Source organism: Catharus ustulatus, chromosome 35 (genome assembly GCF_009819885.2).
Source record: "Catharus ustulatus isolate bCatUst1 chromosome 35, bCatUst1.pri.v2, whole genome shotgun sequence".
NCBI classification, from domain to species: Eukaryota; Metazoa; Chordata; class Aves; order Passeriformes; family Turdidae; genus Catharus; species Catharus ustulatus.
Window position 1 is genome coordinate 291,935 of NC_046255.1, and position 22,911 is coordinate 314,845.

The window sequence follows — 22,911 nt, forward strand, 5'->3', positions numbered from 1 at the left end:
CAGGTGTGGACAGGTGTGCTCAGGTGAAAATGAAGAAGTGTGCACAGGTGAGCATGGACAGGTGTGCACAGGTGAGCATGGACAGGTGTGGCAAGATACAGACAGGTGTGCACAGGTAAGGAGCAGACAGGTGTGCTCAGGTGTGTGCAGGTGTGCTCAGGTGTGTGGCTGTGGTGTGCACAGGTGAGCATGGACAGGTGAGTGTAGGTGAGACAAACATGTGTGCTCAGGTGTGTCCAGGTGTGCACAGGTGAGTATGGACAGGTGTGTGCATGTATGGACAGGTGTGTTCAGGTGAGCACAGACAGGTGTGTGCAGGTGTGTGCAGGTATGGACAGGTGTGTGCAGGTGTGTGGGTGTGGTGTGCTCAGGTGAGCACAGACAGGTGTGTGCAGGTATGGACAGGTATGGACAGGTGAGCACAGGTGAGACACGAACAGGTGTGTGCAGGTGAGTCTGGGGCACCCCCAGATGAGTCCCAGCTCCCCAGGTGAGCTCACCTGTCCCTGTCCTGTATCCCAGGTGAGCCTGGCCAGGTGTGTGCAGGTACGGACAGGTGTGTGCAGGTGAGCACAGACAGGTGTGTGCAGGTATGGACAGGTGTGTGCAGGTGAGCACAGACAGGTGTGTGCAGGTATGGACAGGTGTGTGCAGGTGAGCATGGACAGGTGTGTGCAGGTATGGACAGGTGTGTGCAGGTGAGCATGGACAGGTGTGTGTAGGTATGGACAGGTGAGCACGGACAGGTGAGCATGGACAGGTGTGTGCAGGTGAGCACAGACAGGTGTGTGAAGGTGAGATGAACAGGTGAGCTCAGGTGTGTCCAGGTGTGCTCAGGTGTGTGGGTGTGGTGTGTTCAGGTGAGACTGAACAGGTGTGTGCACGTGAGAGTGGACAGGTGTGTGCAGGTATGGACAGGTGTGCACAGGTGTGTGGGTGTGGTGTGCACAGGTGAGCACAGACAGGTGTGCACAGGTATGGACAGGTGTGTGCAGGTGAGACATGAACAGGTGTGCACAGGTGTGTGGGTGTGGTTTACACAGGTGAGCACGGACAGGTGTATCCAGTGAGCATGGACAGGTGTGCACAGGTGAGCCTGTACAGGTGTGTGCAGGTATGGACAGGTGTGCTCAGGTGTCTGGGTGTGGTGTGCACAGGTGAGACATGAACAGATGTGCAGGTGAGACATGGACAGGTGTGCACAGGTGAACATGGACAGGTGTGCACAGGCTCACCTGAACAGGTGTGCCCAGGTGTGCAGCCCCACCTCAGCCGCTCCCCCTCCCGTCCCAGGTGAGCCCCAGGAGGGCCAGGTGCGCCTGGCCGGGGGCCCGCACAGGTGCGCGGGGCGCGTCGAGGTGTTCCACGCGGGCAGGTGGGGCACGGTGTGCGACGACGCCTGGGACCTGGCGGACGCGCAGGTGAGCTGCCGCCAGGTGCGCTGCGGCCCCGCCCTGTGGGCGCCGGGCGCGGCGCAGTTCGGGCGCGGCTCAGGTGTGATCTGGCTGGACGAGACGCGCTGCACGGGCAGCGAGGCGCACCTGGCCGAGTGCCCCGCCCGCGCCTGGGGCCGCAACGACTGCTACCACGGCGAGGACGCGGGCGCCGTGTGCGCAGGTGAGCGCACCTGGGAGCCTGGGGGGCACCTGGGGGAACCTGGGGTTACCTGGGGACACCTGGGAGACACTTGTGGGTACGTGGAAATTACCTGTGGGCACCTGGGGGTTACCTGCAGGCACCTGTGGGCACCTGGGGAGCACCTGTGGGCACCTGGGGAGCACCTGTGGGCACCTATGGGCACCTAGGGAACACCTGTGGGCACCTGGAGGTTACCTGTGTGTACCTGGGAATTACCTGTGGGTACTTGGGGGTTACCTGTGGGTACTCGTGGGCACCTGGGGAACACCTGGGAATTACCTGGGGAACACCTGGGGTTACCTGGGGGTTACCTGTGGGCACCTGGGAATTACCTGGAGGCACCTGGGGAGCACCTGTGGGTACCTGGGTGTTACCTGTGAGCACGTGGAAAAAACCTGTGGGCACCTGGTGGCACCTGGGGAACACTTGGAGGGCACCTGTGGGTACCTTGGAATTACCTGTGGGTACCTGGGGAACACCTGGAGGCACCTAGGGGTTACCTGGGGGTTACCTGTGGGCACCTGGGGGCACCTGGGGGGCACCTGGGAGACACCTGTGGGTACCTGAGGTTACCTGTGGGCACCTGTGGGTACCTGTGGGCACCTGGGGTTACCTGGGGGTTACCTGTGGGCACCTGGGAATTACCTGGAGGCACCTGGGGAGCACCTGTGGGTACCTGGGTGTTACCTGTGAGCACCTGGAAAAAACTTGTGGGCACGTGGGGGCACCTGGGGAACACTTGGAGGGCACCTGTGGGTACCTGTAAATTACCTGTGGGTACCTGGGGAACACCTGGAGGCACCTGGGGGTTACCTGTGGGGTCCCCAGGGTTACCTGTGGGCACCTGGGGAACACCTGTGTGTACCTGCAGGGCACCTGTGAGCCCCTGACATTACCTGGGAGTTACCTTTGTTTACCTGGGGAAATCTGAGGGTTACCTGTGGGCACCTGTGGGTACCTGGGTGTACCTGGGGAACACCTGTGGGAACCTGGGGTTACCTGGGGTTACATGGAGTTACCTGTGGGCACCTGGGGTTATCTGGGCACACCTGGGGGTTACCTGTGGGTACCTGGGAATTACCTGTGGACACCTGTGGGCACCTGTGGGTACCTGGGAGACACCTGGGGTTACCTGGGGTTACCTGGAGGCACCTGGGGGTCCCTGGGGGGCACCTGGAGGCACCTGGGCATTACCTGGGAGACACCTGTGGGCACCTGGGAGACACCTGTGGGCACCTGTAAATTACCTGTGGGTCCCTGGGGTTACCTGGGGAACACCTGTGGGTCCCTGGGGAACACCTGTGGGTACCTGGAAGATACCTGTGGGCACCTGGGGTTACCTGGAAATTACCTGTGGGCGCCTGAGAGTTACCTGTGGGGTCCCCGGGGTTACCTGTGGGTACCTGGGGAACACCTGGAGGGCACCTGAGGGTTACCTGGGGGTTACCTGGGGGTACCTGGAAATTACCTGGGGTTACCTGGGGGGCACCTGGAGGCACCTGGGCATTACCTGGGAGACACCTGTGGGCACCCGGGGTTACCTGTGGATTACCTGTGGGCACCTGAGGGTTACCTGGGAGACACCTGTGGGCACCTGGGAGTTACCTGGGAGACACCTGTGGGCACCTGGGAGTCTCTGAGATTACCTGTGGGCACCTGGGGAGCACGTGTGGGCACATGGAAATTACCTGTGGGTACCTGTGGGGACCTGTGGGCACCTGGGGGGTCTCCGGGGTTATCTGTGGGCACCTGAGGAACACCTGAGGGTACCTGGAAATTACCTGTGGGACACCTGTGGGCACCTGGGTGACACCTGTGGGCACCTGGGTGACACCTGTGGGCACCTGGGGGTCCGTGGGGTTATCCGGGGGTTACCTGTGGGTACCTGGAAATTACCTGTGGGCACCTGTGGGTTACCTGGGGACACCTGTGGGTACCTGGGGGTTTCCTGTGGGTACCTGGGCACACCTGTGGTTACGTGTGGGCACCTAGGGGTTACCTATGGGTACCTGGCGAACACCTGGAGGGCACCTGTGGGTACCTGACATTACCTGGGGGTTACCTGTGGGTACCCAGGGTTACCTGTGGGCACCTGGAGGCACCTGGGCATTACCTGGGAGACACCTGTGGGCACCTGACATTACCTGGGGGTTACCTGTGGGCACCTGGGGGTTACCTGTGGGTACCTGGGATACACCTGGGGTTACCTGGGGTTACCTGAGGGTACCTGTGGGTTACCTGTGGGCACCTGGGGGTTTCCTGGGCATTACCTGTGGGTACCTGGGGGTTACCTGGAGGCACCTGGGGTTACCTGGGTATTACCTGTGGGGTCCTTGGGGTTATCTGTGGGTACCTGGGGGTTACCTGTGGGCACCTGGGGGTCACCTGTCCTAACCAGCTCAGGTGTTCCAGACTCGCTGGAGCCGGAGCCGCCTCACCTGCGCCTGGCCGGGGGCGGGCACCGCTGCCAGGGGAGGGTGGAGCTGCTGCACCTGGGCAGGTGGGCCGGGGTCTGCGGGCACACCTGGGGCCAGCCCGAGGCTCAGGTGGTCTGCAGGTACCTGGGCTGCGGGAGCCCGGTGAGGGACACACCTTGGGGCACACCTGAGGATGCACCTGGGGACACACCTGGGGACACACCTGGGCACACACCTGGGGACACACCTGGGCAGGTGTGGCTGGAGCAGGTGAGCTGCAAAGGCACCGAGAGCGACCTGAAGCAGTGCAGGGCGGGGCCCTGGCGGGAGCACACCTGTGCCGAGGGGGGCGTGGCCAACGTCACCTGTTCAGGTGGGTGTGACGTCATCGTTACCTGTGGGGGGGGTGTGATGTCATCCTCACCTGTGTGGGGGGTGGGGCAGGTGTGCTCAGGTGTGCCTGAGAGCTTCACCTGGTCACGGCACACCTGGCCCCGCCCCCCCATCGCATTACCTGTCCAACTCAGCCTCCCCAAAATTCTCCCACACACCTGAGCTCCCCTCACCTGGGCAGGTCTCACCTGATCCCCCTCACCTGGGCAGGTCTCACCTGAGCTCCCCTTACCTGGGCAGGTCTCACCTGAGCTCCCCTCACCTGGGCAGGTCTCACCTGAGCTCCCCTTACCTGGGCAGGTCTCACCTGAGCTCCCCTCACCTGGGCAGGTCACACCTGGAACTGCTCCCTCACCTGCCCAGATCTCACCTGTACCCCCCCTCACCTGTAACCCACCCCTCACCTGCCCGGTTCTCACCTACAACTCCCCCCAACCCACCTGAGCTACCCCTCACCTGCCCAGGTCACACCTGATCCATCCCTCACCTGGGCAGGTCACACCTGTCACCTCCTCCCTCACCTGCCCATATCTCACCTGAGTTCATCTCACCTGTCCATATCTCACCTGTAACTCCCCTCCCTCACCTGCCCAGGCCACACCTGATTCCCTCTCATCTGTCCAGTTCTCACCTGTAACCCCCCTCACCTGTAACCTCCCCCTCACCTGTCCAGGTCACACCTGACCCTTCCCTCACCTGTAGTCCCCCTCACCCGCCCAGATCTCACCTGTAAAACCCCCTCACCTGTACCCCCTCTCACCTGTCCAGCTCTCACCTGTACCCCCCTCACCTGCCCATATCTCACCTGTACCCTACCCCTCACCTACCCTGCTCACACCTGAGCCCTCCCTCACCTGTACCCCCTTCACCTGCCCAGACCTCACCTGAGCTCCTCTCACCTGCCCATATCTCACCTGTAACCCCCCCTCACCTTCCCTGTTCACACCTGAGCCCCCCCTCACCTGTACCCTTCTCACCTGCCCAGATCTCACCTGAGCTCCTCTCACCTGCCCAGCTCTCACCTGTAATTCCCCTCCCTCACCTGTAACCCCCCCTCACCTGTCCATATCTCACCTGTAACCCCCCCTCACCTTCCCTGTTCACACCTGTAACCACCCTCACCTGACCAGGTCACACCTATAACTCCCCTCACCTGCCCAGGTCACACCTGATCCCCCTCACCTGCCCAGATCTCACCTGAGCTCCCCTCACCTGCCCTGGTCTCACCTGAGTTCCTCTCACCTGTCCAGCTCTCACCTGTAACTCCCCCCAACCCACCTGAGCCACCACTCACCTGCCCAGCTCTCACCTGTTCCCCCTTACCTGTCCAGGTCACACCTGTAACTCCGCTCCCTCACCTGCCCAGATCTCACCTGAGCCCCTCTCACCTGTCCAGGCCACACCTGTAACCCCCCTCACCTGCCCAGGTCACACCTGTAACTCCCCTCCCTCACCTGCCCAGATCTCACCTGAGCCCCTCTCACCTGTCCAGGTCACACCTGTAATTCCCCTCCCTCACCTGTCCAGCTCACCTGTAATCCCCCCATCCCCTCACCTGTAACCCCCTCACCTGTCCAGATCTCACCTGTACCACTCTCACCTGCCCAGGTCTCACCTGAGCTCCTCTCACCTACCCACCCCTCACCTGTACCCCCCTCACCTGCCTGTATCTCACCTGCCCAGCCCTCACCTGCCCCCTCACCTGTCCCCTCCCCCAGGCTCGGTGCTGGCCACGCCCCCCCAGGTGCGCCTGGCGGACGGCCCGCACAGGTGCGCCGGCCGCGTGGAGGTGTCGCACCTGGGCAGGTGGGGCACGGTGTGCGACGACTCCTGGGGCTTCGCGGCGGCCGCCGTGGTGTGCAGGTACCTGGGCTGCGGGCAGGTGATCGCGGCCCCGCCCCGCGCGCGCTTCGGGCCCGGCGCCGGCCCCGTGTGGCTGGACGGGCTCACCTGCACAGGTGAGGAGGGAGCGCCCTCCGAGTGCCGCCACAAAGGGTGGGGAGTGCACGGCTGCGAGCACAGCGAGGACGCCGGCGTGGTGTGCGCAGGTGAGGGGGACAGGTGAGGGATGGGACAGGTGAGGGATGGGGACAGGTGTGCACAGGTGAGCTGGGACAGGTGGGACAGGTGAGCAGGGACAAGTGAGGGGATGGGGACAGGTGCACACACCTGCGAGCACAGCGAGGACACCGGCGTGGTGTGCGCAGGTGAGGGGGACAGGTGGGACAGGTGGGACAGGTGGGACAGGTGAGGGGATGGGGACAGGTGAGCTGGGACAGGTGGGACAGGTGGGGACAGGAGTGCACACCTGCGAGCACAGCGAGGACGCCGGCGTGGTGTGCGCAGGTGAGTGGGACAGGTGTGAGACAGGTGTGAGACAGGTGAGGGATGGGGACAGGTGAGGACAGATGAGACAGTGAGGTTCAGGTGAGGGGATGGGGACAGGTGAGATTCAGGTGGGACAGGTGAGGGGATGTGAGACAGGTGAGGACAGATGAGACAGGTGAGGGATGGGAACAGGTGAGGGGATGAAACAGGTGAGACAGTGACAGGTGGGGACAGGGAGGGGATAGAGACAGGTGAGGGGCAGGGACAGGGACAGGTGGGGACAGGTGAGACAGGTGAGGGACGGGTGGGGATAGGTGGGCTGGGAGCAAAGCCACTCACCTGTTCTCACCTGTTCTAACCTGTCCTCACCTGTCCCACTCACCTGTCCTCACCTGTCCCACTCACCTGTCCAATCTCACCTGTCCCAATCTCACCTGTCCCCACCTGTCCCCCTCCCCCCAGGTTCGGGCCTGGCTGACCTGACTCACCTGCGCCTGACCGAGGGCCCGCACAGGTGCGCCGGGCGCGTCCAGGTGCTGCACGAGGGGCGCTGGGGCGGGGTCTGCGCCCTCACCTGGGCCACGCCCGCCGCCGACGTCACCTGCCGCTCCCTGGGCTGCGGCCCCGCCCTGCGCGCCGGCCAGGTGAGCGTGGGCAGGGAGGAGCTCACCTGGGTGGAGTCGCTCAGGTGTAACGGCAGCGAGGGGAACCTGCTGGAGTGCCAGGTGAGGCTGTGGGGCGCCCCCTACTGCCCGCACGCCACCGTCACCTGCGGCCGGCCAGGTGAGCATGGGGGGGTGGGGCACACCTGGGAAACACTTGGAAGTACCTGGGATTACCTGGGGACACCTGGGAATACCTGGGGGCACTTGGAGATATCCTCAGACACACCTGGGGACACTTGGGATACACCTGGGCACACCTGGGATTACCTGGGAACACCTGGGGATACCTGGGGACATCTGGGGACACCTGGGCAGGTGGGACTACACCTGGGAAACACTTGGGGGTACCTGGGAAACACCTGGGGACACACCTGGGGATATCCACAGACACACCTGGGACATGTGGGGACACCTGGAGACACCTGAGACATCTGGGGGTCACCTGGGGAACACCTGGGCAGGTGGGGCACACCTGGGGATACCTGGGAAACACGTGGGAGTACCTGGGATTACCTGGAGACACACCTGGGGACATCTGGGCAGGTGGGACACACCTGGGGACACCTGGGGACACCTGGGGACACTTGGAGATATCCTCAGACACACCTGGGGACACTTGGGGAACACCTGGAGACATCTGGGGAACACCTGGGCAGGTGAAACACACCTGGGAGTACCTGGGGAACACCTGGATACACCTGGGGCACCTGGGGAACACTTGGGGTACACCTGGGACACCTGGGGACACCTGGGCACACCTGGGCACACGTGGATACACGTGAGAAACACCTGGGGAACACCTGGGGACACCTGGGGAACACTTGGGAGTACCTGGGATTACCTGGGGACACCTGGGGATATCCATAGACACACCTGAGGTCACCTGGGGACACCTGGGCACACTTGGGCACACCTGGATACACATGAGAAACACCTGGAGACACCTGGGAATACCTGGAGGACACACCTGGGGATACCTGAGGACACCTGGGGGACACCTGAGTGACACCTGGGGAACACTTGGTCAGGTGGACACACCTGGGGGACACCTGGGACACACCTGGAGACACCTGGGAATCACTTAGGAATACCTGGGATTACCTGGGGACACCTGGGGAACACCTGGGGACACCTGGGATTACCTGGGGACACAGCTGGGGATATCCACAGACACACCTGGGACATGTGGGGGTCACCTGGGGAACACCTGGGCAGGTGGGGACACCTGGGGGACACCTGGCCACACCTGGGCACACCTGGGCACACCTCTGGCACCATCCAGGTGAGCACACCCGCCCAGCCCCCCCCGTGTGTTCCAGGTGAGGCCCCAGGTGTGACCCTGGCACCCTCAGGTGAGTCCCAGGTGTGCCCAGGTGAGTCTGAGGTGCCCAGGTGAGCTCACCTGCCCATGCTTTGATTTCCAGGTGAGGCCCTGGCCCCTTCCAACGCGACTCTGGCGCCCTCAGGTGAGCCCCAGGTGTGCCCAGGTGCGCCCAGGTGATCCCCAGGTGTGCCCAGGTGCACCCAGGTGTGCCCCAGGTGCGCCCAGGTGAGCCCCAGGTGTGCCCAGGTGCGCCCAGGTGATCCCCAGGTGTGCCCAGGTGCACCCAGGTGTGCCCCAGGTGTGCCCAGGTGTGCCCCAGGTGTGCCCAGGTGCACCCAGGTGCACCCAGGTGAGCCCCAGGTGAGCCCCAGGTGAGCACACCTGCCCTCCTTTTTGTTCCAGGTGCGGCCTCGCCACGCCCAGGTGAGGCCCTGGCACCCTCAGGTGTGACCACAACGCCCCCAGGTGAGCTCCTGGTGCCCAGGTGAGCCCCTGACACCCCCAGGTGAGCCCCCATTGCCCAGGTGAGCTCACCTGTCCGTGTTCTGTGCTCCAGGTGTGCCCCCAGGCCAGGCCCCGACGCACTCAGGTGTGACGCCGGCACCCTCAGGTGAGTCCTGGTGTGTCCAGGTGAGCCTGAGACACTGCCAGGTGTGCCCAGGTGTGCACAGGTGAGCCCCTGGTGTGCCCAGGTGAGCCTGAGACACTGCCAGGTGCGCCCAGGTGTGCACAGGTGAGCCCCTGGCACCTTCAGGTGAATCCTGGTGTGCCCAGGTGAGCTCCTGGTGTGCACAGGTGAGCCTGAGACACTGCCAGGTGAGCCTCAGATGCCCAGGTGAGCCCATGGTGTGCCCAGGTGAGCCTGTGGCACCCCCAGGTGAGCTCCAGGTGCCCAGGTGAGCTCCTGGTGTGCACAGGTGAGTTCTGTGCACCCTCAGGCTCACCCAGGTGTGCCCAGGTGCGCTCCTGGTGTGCCCAGGTGAGCTCCTGGCACCCTCAGGCTCACCTCAGGTGTGCCCAGGCTCAGCCCTGGTGCACCCAGGTGTGCCCAGGTGAGCTCCTGGCATGCTCAGGCTCAACCCAGGTGTGCCCAGGTGATCACTTGGCACCCAGGTGAGCCCCTGGCATGTGCAGGTGAGCCCCTGGTGTGCCCAGGCTCAACCCAGGTGTGCCCAGGTGTGCCCAGTCTCACCCAGGTGCGCCCAGTCTCACCCCTGGCACTCTCAGGCTCAGCCCAGGTGTGCCCAGGTGAGTCCCTGGTGTGCCCAGGTGAGCCCCTGGTGTGCACAGGCGAGCTCCTGGTGCCCAGGTGAGCCTGAGACACTGCCAGGTGAGCCTCTGGTGCCCAGGTGAGCCCCTGGTTTGCCCAGGTGAGCTCCTGGCACTCTCAGGCTCAGCCAGGTGTGCCCAGGTGAGCTCCTGGTGTACCCAGGTGAGCTCCGGGCATGCACAGGTGAACCCCTGGCACCCTCAGGCTCACACAGGTGTGCCCAGGTGAGCCTGTGGCGCCCAGGTGAGCTCCTGGCATGCTCAGGCTCAGCCCAGGTGTACCCAGGTGAGCTCCTGGTGAGCCCCTGGTGTGCCCAGGTGAGCTCCTGGCACTCTCAGGCTCAGCCAGGTGTGCCCAGGTGATCACTTGGTGCCCAGGTGTGCCCAGGTGAGGCCCTGGCACCCTCAGGCTCATCCGTGGCACCCTCAGGCTCAGCCCAGGTGTGCCCAGGTGAGTCCCTGGTGTGCCCAGGTGAGCCTGAGACACTGCCAGGTATGCCCAGGTGAGCCCAGGTGAGCCCCTGGTGTGCCCAGGTGTACCCAGGTGAGCCCCTGGTGTGCCCAGGTGAGCCCTAGGTGTGCCCAGGTGAACCCCAGGGGTGCCCAGGTGAGCTCCTGGTGTGCACAGGTGAGCCTGAGACACTGCCAGGCGAGCCCAGGTGAGCCCAGGTGAGCCCCTGGCACACTCAGGTGAATCTGAGACACTGCCAGGTGAGCTCCTGGTGTGCCCAGGTGAGGTCCTGGTGTGCCCAGGTGAGCCCTAGGGGTGCCCAGGTGAGCCTGAGACACTGCCAGGTGTGCCCAGGTGAGCTCCAGGTGTACCCAGGCCCACCTCAGGTGTGCCCAGGTGAGCTCCTGGTGTGCACAGGTGAGCCTGTGGCACCCCCAGGTGAGCTCCAGGTGTACCCAGGTGAGCTCCTGGTGTGCCCAGGTGAGCCTCAGGTGTACCCATGCTCACCCCTGGCACTCTCAGGGTCAGCCCAGGTGTGCCCAGGTGAGCATCTGGCATGCCCAGGTGAGCCTGAGACACTGCCAGGTGTGCCCAGGTGAGCCCAGGTGAGCCCCTGGTGTGCTCAGGTGAGCCTGTGGCACCCCCAGGTGAGCTCTTGGTGGCCAGGTGTGCCCAGGTGAGGCCCTGGCACTGTCAGGCTCATCCCTGGCACCCTCAGGCTCGGCCCAGGTGTGCCCAGGTGTGCCCCTGGCATGCTCAAGCTCACCCAGGTGTGCCCAGGTACCCCCAACCTCACCCCCCCGCTCCCCCGCCCGTCCCAGGTGAGCCCCAGGAGGGCCAGGTGCGCCTGGCCGGGGGCCCGCACAGGTGCGCGGGGCGCGTCGAGGTGTTCCACGCGGGCAGGTGGGGCACGGTGTGCGACGACGCCTGGGACCTGGCGGACGCGCAGGTGAGCTGCCGCCAGGTGCGCTGCGGCCCCGCCCTGTGGGCGCCAGGTGCGGCGCGCTTCGGGGAGGGGGCGGGGCCCATCTGGCTGGACGGGCTCAGGTGTGCAGGTACCGAGGCTCACCTGGCCGAGTGCCCCGCCCGGCCCTGGGGGGAGCACACCTGTAACCACGTGGAGGACGCCAGCGCCATCTGTGCAGGTGAGCGCACCTGGGGGCACCTGGGGGTGGCTGGGCACACCTGGGAACAGCTGGGATACACCTGGGCACACCTGGGATACACCTGGGGGCGGCTGGGGGCAGGTGGGACACACCTGGGGAACACCTGGGCACACCTGGGCACACCTGGGGACACCTGGGGCCACCTGGGAACACCTGGGCACACCTGGGATACACGTGGGTACACCTGGGCACACCTGGGCACACTCGGGACTCACCTGGGCACACCTGGGAACACCTGGGCACACTCGAGACTCACCTGGGCACACCTGGGGCTCTCCTGTCCCTGTCTCCCACCTGTCCTCACCTGTCCCACCCCTCTCACCTGTCTCCAGGTGAGCCAGCCCCCACACCTGTCCTGTTTCTGTCCCCACACCTGTCCCTCAGGTAACCCTGACCCCCTCACCTGTCCACACCTGTCCCCGGTAATCCCCAGGTAACCCCACACCTGTCCCAGGTAACCCCCAGGTAACCCCAGGTGCCCCCCAGATAACCCTGCCCCTCACCTGTCCCCAGGTAACCCCAGGTGACCCCACACCTGTCCCCAGGTGTCCCCTCACCTGTCCCAGGTAACCCCTGACCTCACCTGTCCCCAGGTAACCCCACACCTGTCCCCAGGTTACCCCATACCTGTCCCAGGTGCCCCCCAGGTAACCCCAGGTGTCCCCTCACCTGTCCCCAGGTAACCCCAGGTAACCCCAGGTGCCCCCCTTACCTGTCCCAGGTAACCCCTGACCCTCACCTGTCCCCAGGTGACCCCAGGTAACCCCCAGGTGACCCCAGGTAACCCCCAGGTGTCCCCACACCTGTCCCAGGTAACCCCACCCCCCACACCTGTCCCAGGTAACCCCCAGGTGACCCCAGGTAACCCCCAGGTGTCCTCACACCTGTCCCAGGTAACCCCACCCCCCACACCTGTCCCAGGTAACCCCCAGGTGACCCCCAGATAACCCTGCCCCTCACCTGTCCCCAGGTAACCCCAGGTGACCCCAGGTAACCCCAGGTGTCCCCACACCTGTCCCCAGATGTCCCCTCACCTGTCCCAGGTAACCCCTGACCTCACCTGTCCCCAGGTAACCCCACACCTGTCCCCAGGTTACCCCTCACCTGTCCCAGGTGGCCCCCAGGTAACCCCAGGTGACCCCCAGGTAACCCCAGGTGTCCCCACACCTGTCCCAGGTAACTCCTGACCTCACCTGTCCCAGGTGACCCCAGGTGACCCCCAGGTAACCCCCAGGTAATCCTGACCCTCCTCACCTGTCCCAGGTAACCCTGCCCCTCACCTGTCCCCAGGTAACCCCCAGGTGTCCCCTCACCTGTCCCAGGTACCCCCCAGGTGACCCTGCCCCTCACCTGTCCCAGGTAACCCCCAGGTGACCCCCAGGTGCCCCCCAGGTAACCCCACCCCCTCACCTGTCCCCAGGTAACCCTAACCTCACCTTTCCCCTCCCCCCCCCAGACTCGGGCCTGCCCGCCGCCCCCCAGGTGCGCCTCTCAGGTGCGCCCGACAGGTGCGCGGGGCGGGTGGAGGTGCTGCACGAGCACCTGTGGGGCACCGTGTGCGACGACGCCTGGGGGCTGCGGCAGGCGCAGGTGCTCTGCGCACACCTGGGCTGCGGCCGCGCCCTGGAGGCGCCAGGTGCGGCCAGGTACGGGCGGGGCGCGGGGCCCATCTGGCTGGACGACGTCACCTGCGCCGGGGACGAGCCTCACCTGCTCAAGTGCGCCCACCGCGCCTGGGGGGAGCACAACTGCCACCACGGCGAGGACGCGGGCGTGGTCTGCGCAGGTGAGCAGGGACAGGTGAGGGCGGACAGGTGTGCGCAGGTGAGGGCAGGTGAGGGGCGTGGACAGGTGAGCAGGGACAGGTGTGTGCAGGTGAGCGCGGACAGGTGTGTGCAAGTGAGACAAGGACAGGTGTGTGCAGGTGAGTGCGGAAAGGTGTGCAGGTGTGCGCAGGTGAGGGGTATGGACAGGTGAGACATGGACAGGAGAGATATGGACAGGTGAGGGCGGGCAGGTGTGCGCAGGTGTGGACAGGTGAGGGGTGTGGACAGGTGAGACATGGACAGGTGAGGGGTATGGACAGGTGTGGACAGGTGAGATATGGCCAGGTGTGTGCAGGTGAGACAAGGACAGGTGTGTGCAGGTATGACCAGGTGTGCACAGGTGAGCATGGACAGGTGTGTGCAGGTGTGCTCAGGTGTGCGCAGGTGAGACATGGACAGGTGAGGGTATGGACAGGTGAGATATGGACAGGTACAGACAGGTATGCACAGGTGAGCCCAGGTGTGCATAGGTGAGCATGGACAGGTGTGTGCAGGTGTGCACAGGTATGGACAGGTGAGGGGTATGGACAGGTACAGACAGGTGCGTGCAGGTGAGCATGAACAGGTGAGTGCAGGTGTGCGCAGGTGTGGACAGGTGAGGGGTGTGGATAGGTGAGTCCAGGTGTGCGCAGGTGAGACATGGGCAGGTGAGACATGGACAGGTGTGTGCAGGTATGGACAGGTGAGCACAGACAGGTGTGCTCAGGTACAGACAGGAGTGTGCAGGTGCAGACAGGTATGTACAAGTATAGACAGGTGTGTGCTGGTGAAACATGGACAGGTGTGCGCAGGTGAGGGGTATGGACAGGTACATACAGGTATGCACAGGTGAGTCCAGGTGTGTGCAGGTGAGCACGGACAGGTGTGTGCAGGTGTGGACAGGTGTGCGTAGGTGAGCACAGACAGGTGTGTACAGGTGAGACATGGACAGGTGTGTGCAGGTATGGACAGGTGTGGGGTATGGACAGGTGAGCATGGACAGGTGCGTACAGGTGAGCATGGACAGGTGCGTACAGGTGAGCATGGACAGGTGAGCACAGGTGAGACAGGGACAGGTGTGCTCAGGTGTCTGGGTGTGGTGTGATCAGGTGAGACATGGACAGGTGTGTGCAGGTAGGGACAGGTAAGCATGGACAGGTGTTCCCAGGTGTGTGCAGGCACAGGCAAGTGTGTGCTCAGGTATGCACAGGTGAGACATGGACAGGTGTGTGCAGGTGAGGATGGACAGGTGTGTGCAGGTACAGACAGGTGTGTGACAGTGTGGTGTGTGCACAGGTGTGGTGCATGCAGGTGAGCACAGACAGGTGTGCACAGGTGAGACATGGTCAGGTGTGCGCAGGTGAGTCCAGGTGTGCGCAGGTGAGGGGTATGAACAGGTGAGCATGGACAGGTGTGCTCAGGTATGGACAGATGTGTGCAGGTGAGTCCAGGTGTATGCAAGTGTGTGCAGGTGAGTGTGGACAGGTATGGACAGGTGAGGGGTATGGACAGGTGAGCACAGACAGATGTGTACAGGTGAGTGCAAACAGGTGTGTGCAGGTACAGACAGGTGTGCTCAGGTAGGGACAGGTGTGTGCAGGTATGGACAGGTGAGACATGGACAGGTGTGCTCAGGTGAACACAGACAGGTGGGCACAGGTGTGTGCAGGTACAGACAGGTGTGTGCAGGTGTGGTGTGTGCACAGGTGTGGTGCATGCAGGTGAGCATGGCCAGGTGTGCTCAGGTGAGAAGTGAGCACAGGTGTGAGCACAGGTGTGCTGTGCACAGGTGAGGCAGGGCGCTGGGTCACACCTGTCCATCCCCACAGGTAACTCAGCTCAGGTGAGCTCACCTGGCGCTGGGTCACACCTGTCCATCCCCACAGGTAGCTCAGGTGAGCTCACCTGGCGCTGGGTCACACCTGTCCATCCCCACAGGTAGCTCAGGTGAGCTCACCTGGCGCTGGGTCACACCTGTCCATCCCCACAGGTAACTCCAGCCCAGGTGAGCTCACCTGGCGCTGGGTCACACCTGTCCATCCCCACAGGTAGCTCAGGTGAGCTCACCTGGCGCTGGGTCACACCTGTCCATCCCCACAGGTAACTCCAGCTCAGGTGAGCTCACCTGGCGCTGGGGTCACACCTGTCCATCCCCACAGGTAACTCAGGTGAGCTCACCTGGCACTGGGGTCACACCTGTCCCTCCCCACAGGTAACTCCAGCTCAGGTGAGGTGCGGCTGGCGGCCGGGCCGCACCTGTGCGCAGGTAGGGTGGAGGTGCTGCACGAGGGGCGCTGGGGCACGGTGTGCGAGCGCGGCTGGGACCTGAGGGACGCACAGGTGAGCACCGACAGGTGAGGGGGGACAGGTGAGGGACAGGTGAGGGTGGGAGGGACAGGTGAGGGGGGGACAGGTGAGGGACAGGTGAGGGTGGGAGGGACAGGTGAGGGGGGGACAGGTGAGGGACAGGTGAGGGTGAGGGGCACAGGTAAGCATGGGAGGGACAGGTGAGGGTGGGACAGGTGAGTCCTGAGGTGCTGCTCAGGTGAGCTCAGGTGTGGCCAGGTGAGGTTGGTGGTGCTCAGGTGAGCACAGGTGTGTCCGTGGGCTCACTCAGGTGTGTTACCTGCCCACAGGTGTGTGCAGGTCACTCAGGTGTGTTTGAGGTCACGCAGGTGTGTTTAGGATCATGCAGGTGTGTTCCTGAGCTCACTCAGGTGTGTTACCTGCCCACAGGTGTGTGTTTATCTCACTCAGGTGTGTTACCTGCCCACAGGTGTGTGTAGGTCACTCAGGTATATTTACCTGCCCACAGGTGTGCATTACCTGCTCACAGGTGTGTTACCTGCCCACAGGTGTGTTTGAGGTCACTCAGGTGTGTATTTACCTGCCCACAGGTGTGTTTACCTGTCCACAGGTGTGTGTTTACCTCACTCAGGTGTGTTACCTGCCCACAGGTGTGTTTAGGATCACTCAGGTGTGTTTAGGATCACTCAGGTGTGTTTACCTGCCCACAGGTGTGTTTAGGATCACTCAGGTGCATTTGAGCTCACTCAGGTGTGTTTGAGCTCACTCAGGTGTGTCCCTGGGCCCACTCAGGTGTGTGTTACCTGCTCACAGGTGTGTGTTTGAGGTCACTCAGGTGCGTTACCTGCCCACAGGTAGTGTGTAGGTCACTCAGGTGTGTTTAGGATCACTCAGGTGTGTGTTACCTCCCCACAGGTGTGTTACCTGCCCACAGGTAGTGTTTAGGTTCACTCAGGTGTGTTACCTGGGCTCACTCAGGTGTGTTTGGGCTCACTCAGGTGTGTTACCTCCCCACAGGTAGTGTGCAGGTCACTCAGGTGTGTTTATCTCACTCAGGTGTGTGTTACCTGCCCACAGGTGTGTCCCTGGGCTCACTCAGGTGTGTTACCTGCTCACAGGTAGTTTGTAGGTCACTCTGGTGTGTTTAGGATCACTCAGGTGTGTTTACCTGCCCACAGGTGTGCATTACCTGCCCACAGGCAGTGTGTAGGTCACTCAGGTGTGTTACCTGCTCATAGGTGTGTTTGGGCTCACTCAGGTGTATTTGAAGTCACTCAGGTGTGTTACCTGCCCACAGGTGTGCATTACCTGCTCACAGGTGTGTCCCTGGGTTCACTCAGGTGTGTTTACCTGCTCATAGGTGTGTGTTTATCTCACTCAGGTGTGTTACCTGCCCACAGGTGTGTTTACCTCACTCAGGTGTGTTACCTGGGCTCACTCTGGTGTGTTTAGGATCACTCAGGTGTGTTACCTGCCCACAGGTGTGTGTAGGTCACTCAGGTGTATTTGAGGTCACTCAGGTGTGTTACCTGCTCACAGGTGTGTTTACCTGCTCACAGGTGTGTTTACCTGCTCACAGTTGTGTATTTACCTGCCCACAGGTGTGTGTTACCTCACTCAGGTGTGTTTACCTGCCCACAGGTAGTGTGTAGGTCACTCAGGTCTATTTACCTGCTCACAGGTGTATTTACCTGCCCACAGGTGTATATTTATCTCACTCAGGTGTGTTTACCTGCCCACAGGTGTGTGTAGGTCACTCAGGTGCATTTAGGATCACTCAGGTGTATTTACCTGCCCACAGGTGTGCATTACCTGCTCACAGGTGTATTTACCTGCCCACAGGTGTGTGTTACCTCACTCAGGTGTGTGTTTACCTGCCCACAGGTGGTGTGCCGCCAGCTGGGCTGCGGGCAGGCTCTGGAGGCTCCGGGCGGGGCGCGGTTCGGGCGGGGCTCGGGCCAGGTGTGGCTGAGCGACCTCACCTGCGCGGGCAGCGAGCGACACCTGGGGCAGTGCCCCGGGCCCACCTGGGGAAACAACACCTGCGGGCACGGCGAGGACGCGGGCGTGGTGTGCGCAGGTGTGACACGGCCAGGTGAGCACAGGGGTGACAGGGACAGGTGAGCACAGGTGTGACAGGGACAGGTGTGCTCAGGTGAGCATGGACAGGTGTGCACAGGTATGGACAGGTGTGCTCAGGTGAGCATGGACAGGTGTGCACAGGTATGGACAGGTGTGTGCAGGTGAGACATGGACAGGTGTGTGCAGGTATGGACAGGTGTGCTCAGGTAGAGCAGGACAGGTGTGCACAGGTGAGGGAGTGTGGCACAGGTGTTACCTGTCCCTCACCTGTCCTTCACCTGAAGCTCACCTGTCCCTCATCTGTCCTACTCCAACCCACACCTGTCCCCCCTCACCTGTCCAACCCATTCCCTCTCTCACCTGTCCAATCCCTCACCTGTCCATCCCTCACCTGTCCCACTCTCACCTGTCCCCTCACCTGTCCCCTCACCTGTCCATCCCTTACCTGTCCTCACCTGTTTCCCCTCTCTCCCCTGCAGACTCTTTCCCCACACCCTCACCTGTCCCTCACCTCACCTGTCCAATCCCTCACCTGTCCCCTCACCTGTCCATCTCTCACCTGTCTCATTCTCACCTGCAGCCCCTCCCTCCACCCCCTCACCTGTCCCCTCACCTGTCCATCTCTCACCTGTCTCATTCTCACCTGCAGCCCCTCCCTCCACCCCCTCACCTGTCCCCTCACCTGTCCCACTCTCACCTGTCCCCTTACCTGTCCCCTCTCTCACCTGTCCCCTCTCTCCCCTGCAGACTCTCTCCCCACGCCCTCACCTGTCCAATCCCTCACCTGTCCATCCCTCACCTGTCCATCTCTCACCTGTCCCCTCACCTGTCACCTCACCTGTCCATCCCTCACCTGTCCCCTCACCTGTCCATCTCTCACCTGTCCATCCCTCACCTGTCCCCTCACCTGCCCATCCCTCACCTGTCCATCCCTCACCTGTCCCCCCTCTCACCTGTCCCCTCTCTCACCTGCAGACGCTCTCCCCACGCCCTCACCTGCCCACCCCTCACCTGAGCCCTTCCAGGTGCGCCTGGCCGGGGGCCCGCACAGGTGCGCCGGCCGCGTGGAGGTGTCTCACCTGGGCAGGTGGGGCACGGTGTGCGACGACACCTGGGACCTGAGCGCCGCCCGCGTCACCTGCCGGCACCTGGGCTGCGGCCCCGCCCTGAGCGCACCTGGGCGGGCGCGGTTCGGGCCCGGCGCCGGCCCCGTGTGGCTGGACCAGGTGCGCTGCACAGGTGAGGAGCTCACCTTGGACAGGTGCGAGAGGCCGGGCTGGGGGCAGCACGACTGCGACCACGGAGAGGACGCGGGGGTGGTGTGCGCAGGTGAGCACAGGTGGGACAGGTGAGGGTGGGACAGGTGAGGGTGGGACTGGTGTGTGCAGGTGAGCACAGGTGGGACAGGTGAGACATAGACAGGTGGGGGTGGGACAGGTGAGGGGGGACAGGTGAGGGTGGGGGGACATGGACAGGTGAGGGTGGGACAGGTGAGGGGGGACAGGTGAGACATGGACAGGTGTGTGCAGGTGTGTACAGGTGAGGACAGGACAGGTGAGGGTGGGACAGGTGAGTGGGACAGGTGAGGGTAGGACAGGTGAGACACGGACAGGTGAGGGTGGGACAGGTGTGCGCAGGTGAGACATGGACAGGTGAGTGGGACAGGTGAGATATGGACAGGTGAGACATGGACAGGTGAGGGGGGACAGGTGAGGGTGGGGGGACAGGTGAGACATGGACAGGTGTGTGCAGGTGAGGGGGGACAGGTGTGTGCAGGTGTGTACAGGTGAGGACAGGACAGGTGTGTGCAGGTGTGTACAGGTGAGGGGGGACAGGTGTGTGCAGGTGTGTACAGGTGAGGACAGGACAGGTGTGTGCAGGTGAGACAGGTGAGGGACAGGTGAGGGTGAGTGGGACAGGTGAGACATGGACAGGTGTGTGCAGGTGAGACATGGACAGGTGAGGGTGGGACAGGTGAGGGACAGGTGTGTGCAGGTGAGTGGGACAGGTGAGGGGGGACAGGTGTGTGCAGATGTGGACAGGTGTGTGCAGGTGAGCACAGATGAGGTGGGACAGGTGAGGGTGGGACAGGTGAGGACAGGTGAGACATGGATAGCTGTGTGCAGGTGAGGACAGGTGAAGGGGGACAGGTGTGTACAGGTGAGAACATGTGAGGGGGCTCAGGTGTGGTTTTGAGCGGCTCAGGTGTTTTTGGGGGGGACACAGGTGAGAGCTTGGGGGGCTCAGGTGAGGGTGGGGTGGTTCAGGTGAGTTCTCAAACTGCTCAGGTGTGTCCTTGTGGGGGGTCAGGTGGGTTCTGGAAGCGCCCAGGTGTGCTCAGGTGTGCTCAGGTAACACAGGTGGGGTGCTGGGCTCAGGTAGCTCAGGTGTGCTCAGGTAATGTGAGGCACCCAGGTGTGCCCAGGTGTATCTCAGGTGCCCCCAGGTGTACCTGACCCTCCCCTCCCCCTCCCCCAGGTGCCGACCCCCCCCAGGTGCGGCTGCGGGGCGGCCCCGGGCCCTGCGCGGGGCAGGTGCAGGTGCTGCTGAACCACACCTGGCTGCAGGTGTGCGGCCTCACCTGGGGGCTGCCCGAGGCGCAGGTGCTGTGCCGGCAGCTGGGCTGCGGCCCCGCCCTCAGCGCACCTGTGGGGCCTCACCTGCCGGGGGAGCCGCACCTGGCCGGCCTCACCTGCGACGGCGCCGAGTCGCAGCTGCTGGAGTGCTTCGGGGAGGGGGCGGGGCCCGGGCCCTGCGCAGGTGGGGCCGCCCAGGTGCGCTGTGCCACGCCCAGAGGTGAGTGAGGGGGGGGGAGGGGCTGGGGGTGTGGGGGAGGGGATCCAGGTGAGCTCCAGGTGAGCTCCAGGTGTGGGGGAGGGGCTCCAGGTGAGCCTCAGGTGTGGGGGAGGGGATCCAGGTGAGCCCCAGGTGTGTGGGAACCCCCTCGACCCCTCACCTGTCCCAGGTATGACCCCTGACCCCTCACCTGTCCCCAGCTGTGACCCCTCACCTGTCTCAGGTGTGACCCCTGACCCCTCACCTGTCCCCAGGTGTGATCCCTGACCCCTCACCTGTCCCAGGTGTGACCCCTGACCCCTCACCTATCCCAGGTGTGACCCCTGACCCCTCACCTGTCCCAGGTGTGACCCCTCACCTGTCCCCAGGTGTGACCCCTGACCCCTCACCTGTCCCAGGTGTGCTCCCTGACCCCTCACCTGTCCCCTGACCCCTCACCTGTCCCAGGTGTGACCCTTGACCCCTCACCTGTCCCAGGTGTGACCCCTGACCCCTGACCTGTCCCCCCCAGGTGCTGCCCGCACCTGTGCGTACCTGGTGGCGCTGCTGGTGCTGATGACGTCACTGGGCGGGGCCCTGCTCTGGCTCACCTTGCGGGCCAGGTGTGTCCCAGGTGAGTCCCGCCCCTGCCCCGCCCCTCAGGTGTGCCCAGGTGACCCCAGGTGACCCCAGGTGACCCCAGGTGTGTCCCCAGCTCACCTGGACGCCCCGAGGGCCCCCGGCGCCATTTACCTGCCCAGGAGAGCCTCACCTGGCGACACCGAGGTGCTGCGGCTCAAGGACGACGCCCCCTGAGCTCACCTGGAGGAGCTCACCTGGGAACTCACCTGGAACTCACCTGGAACTCACCTGGAATCCTCACCTGGAACCCTCACCTGGAGGAGCTCACCTGGGCCTGGAACTCACCTGGAATCCTCACCTGGAACTCACCTGGAACTCACCTGGAATATTCACCTGGAACTCACCTGGAACTCATCTGGCCAAGCTCACCTGGAACTCACCTGTCCCCCCTCACCTGTCCCCCCTCACCTGGCTCCTGCCCCCCCCCCCCACCTTGGCAGCACCTGAGGGTCTCAGGTGTCCCCGCACACCTGGGCAGGTGAATAAAATAAAAATGGCGTCTGGAGCCTCCAGGTGTGGATTTTGGGAATTCCCAACCCTCCAGGTGTGAATTTTGGGGATTCTCCCACCCCCAGGTGTGAATTTTGGGAGCCCCAAACCCCCCAGGTGTGAATTCCAGGTGTCCCCAACCTTCCAGGTGTGAATTTTGGGAGGTTCCCGCCCCTCCAGGTGAGACAGGTGTGGATTTTGGGGGTCCCAACCCCTCCAGGTGTGAATCTCAGGTGTTCCCAACCCCCCAGGTGTGAATTTTGGGGGTTCTCCCACTCCTCAGGTGAGACAGGTGTGGATTTTGGGAGGTCCCAAACCCCCAGGTGTGAATTTTGGGAAGTTCCCGCCCATCCAGGTGAGACAGGTGTGGATTTTAGGAGGTCCCAACCCCTCAGGTGTGAATTTTGGGAGTTCTCCCACCCCTCAGGTAGGACAGGTGTGGATTTTTGGGGCCACCTGAACCCCTCAGGTGTGAATTTTGGGGTCCCCAAACCTCCCAGGTGTGAATTTTGGGAGTTCCCAAACCCCTCAGGTGTGAATCTCAGGTGTTCCCAAACCCCCCAGGTGTGAATTTTGAGGGTTCTCTCACCCCTCAGGTGGGACAGGTGAAGATTTTGGGCCCTCCAGGTGTGAATTTTGGGAGGTTCCCGCCCCTCCAGGTGTGACAGGTGCGGATTTTAGGAGGTCCCAACCCCCCCAGGTGTGAATTTTGGAGGTCCCTGCCCCTCCAGGTGAGACAGGTGTGGATTTTGGGGTCCCCAGCCCTCCCAGGTGTGAATTTTTGGGGATTCTCCCACCCCCAGGTGTGAATCCCAGGTGTTCCCAAACCCCCAGGTGTGAATTTTGGGCCCCTCCCCCACCTGCCCCCGCAGCCCCAGGTGTGACTCAGGTGAGAGCGGCGATGACGTCATCGATTAACGATCCTTTAATGAACGATCCAGGTGTGCCCCGCCCCCAGCGCTGCAGGTACCGCCGGAAAGGTGGGACAGGTGTGCACAGGTGTGCTCAGGTGGGCCCAGGTGTGCTCAGGTGTGTCCCAGGTGTGCTCAGGTGAGCTCAGGTGTGCCCCAGATGTGTCACAGATGTGCTCAGTGTGCCCAGGTGTGCTCAGGTGAGCTCAGGTGTGTCCCAGGTGAGCTCAGGTGTGTCCCAGGTGAGCT

At 63.1% G+C, this 22,911-nt stretch overlaps 1 protein-coding gene across 1 annotated transcript; it reads left to right on the forward strand.

Annotated features, from left to right (window-relative positions):
* The first annotated feature begins 1,164 nt into the window (after positions 1-1,164).
* LOC117009699 (deleted in malignant brain tumors 1 protein-like) lies at positions 1,165-21,436 on the forward strand. The gene is made up of 18 exons (XM_033084016.1): positions 1,165-1,180; positions 1,294-1,617; positions 4,051-4,428; positions 6,167-6,496; positions 7,239-7,559; positions 8,761-8,814; positions 8,866-8,907; positions 9,168-9,230; positions 9,322-9,375; positions 9,900-9,931; positions 11,312-11,630; positions 13,108-13,437; positions 15,669-15,796; positions 17,648-17,843; positions 18,821-19,174; positions 20,324-20,641; positions 21,153-21,254; positions 21,336-21,436. The coding sequence occupies exons 1-18, from the start codon at positions 1,165-1,167 to the stop codon at positions 21,434-21,436; spliced, it is 3,462 nt and encodes a 1,153-aa protein (XP_032939907.1).
* Positions 21,437-22,911: the final 1,475 nt, after the last annotated feature.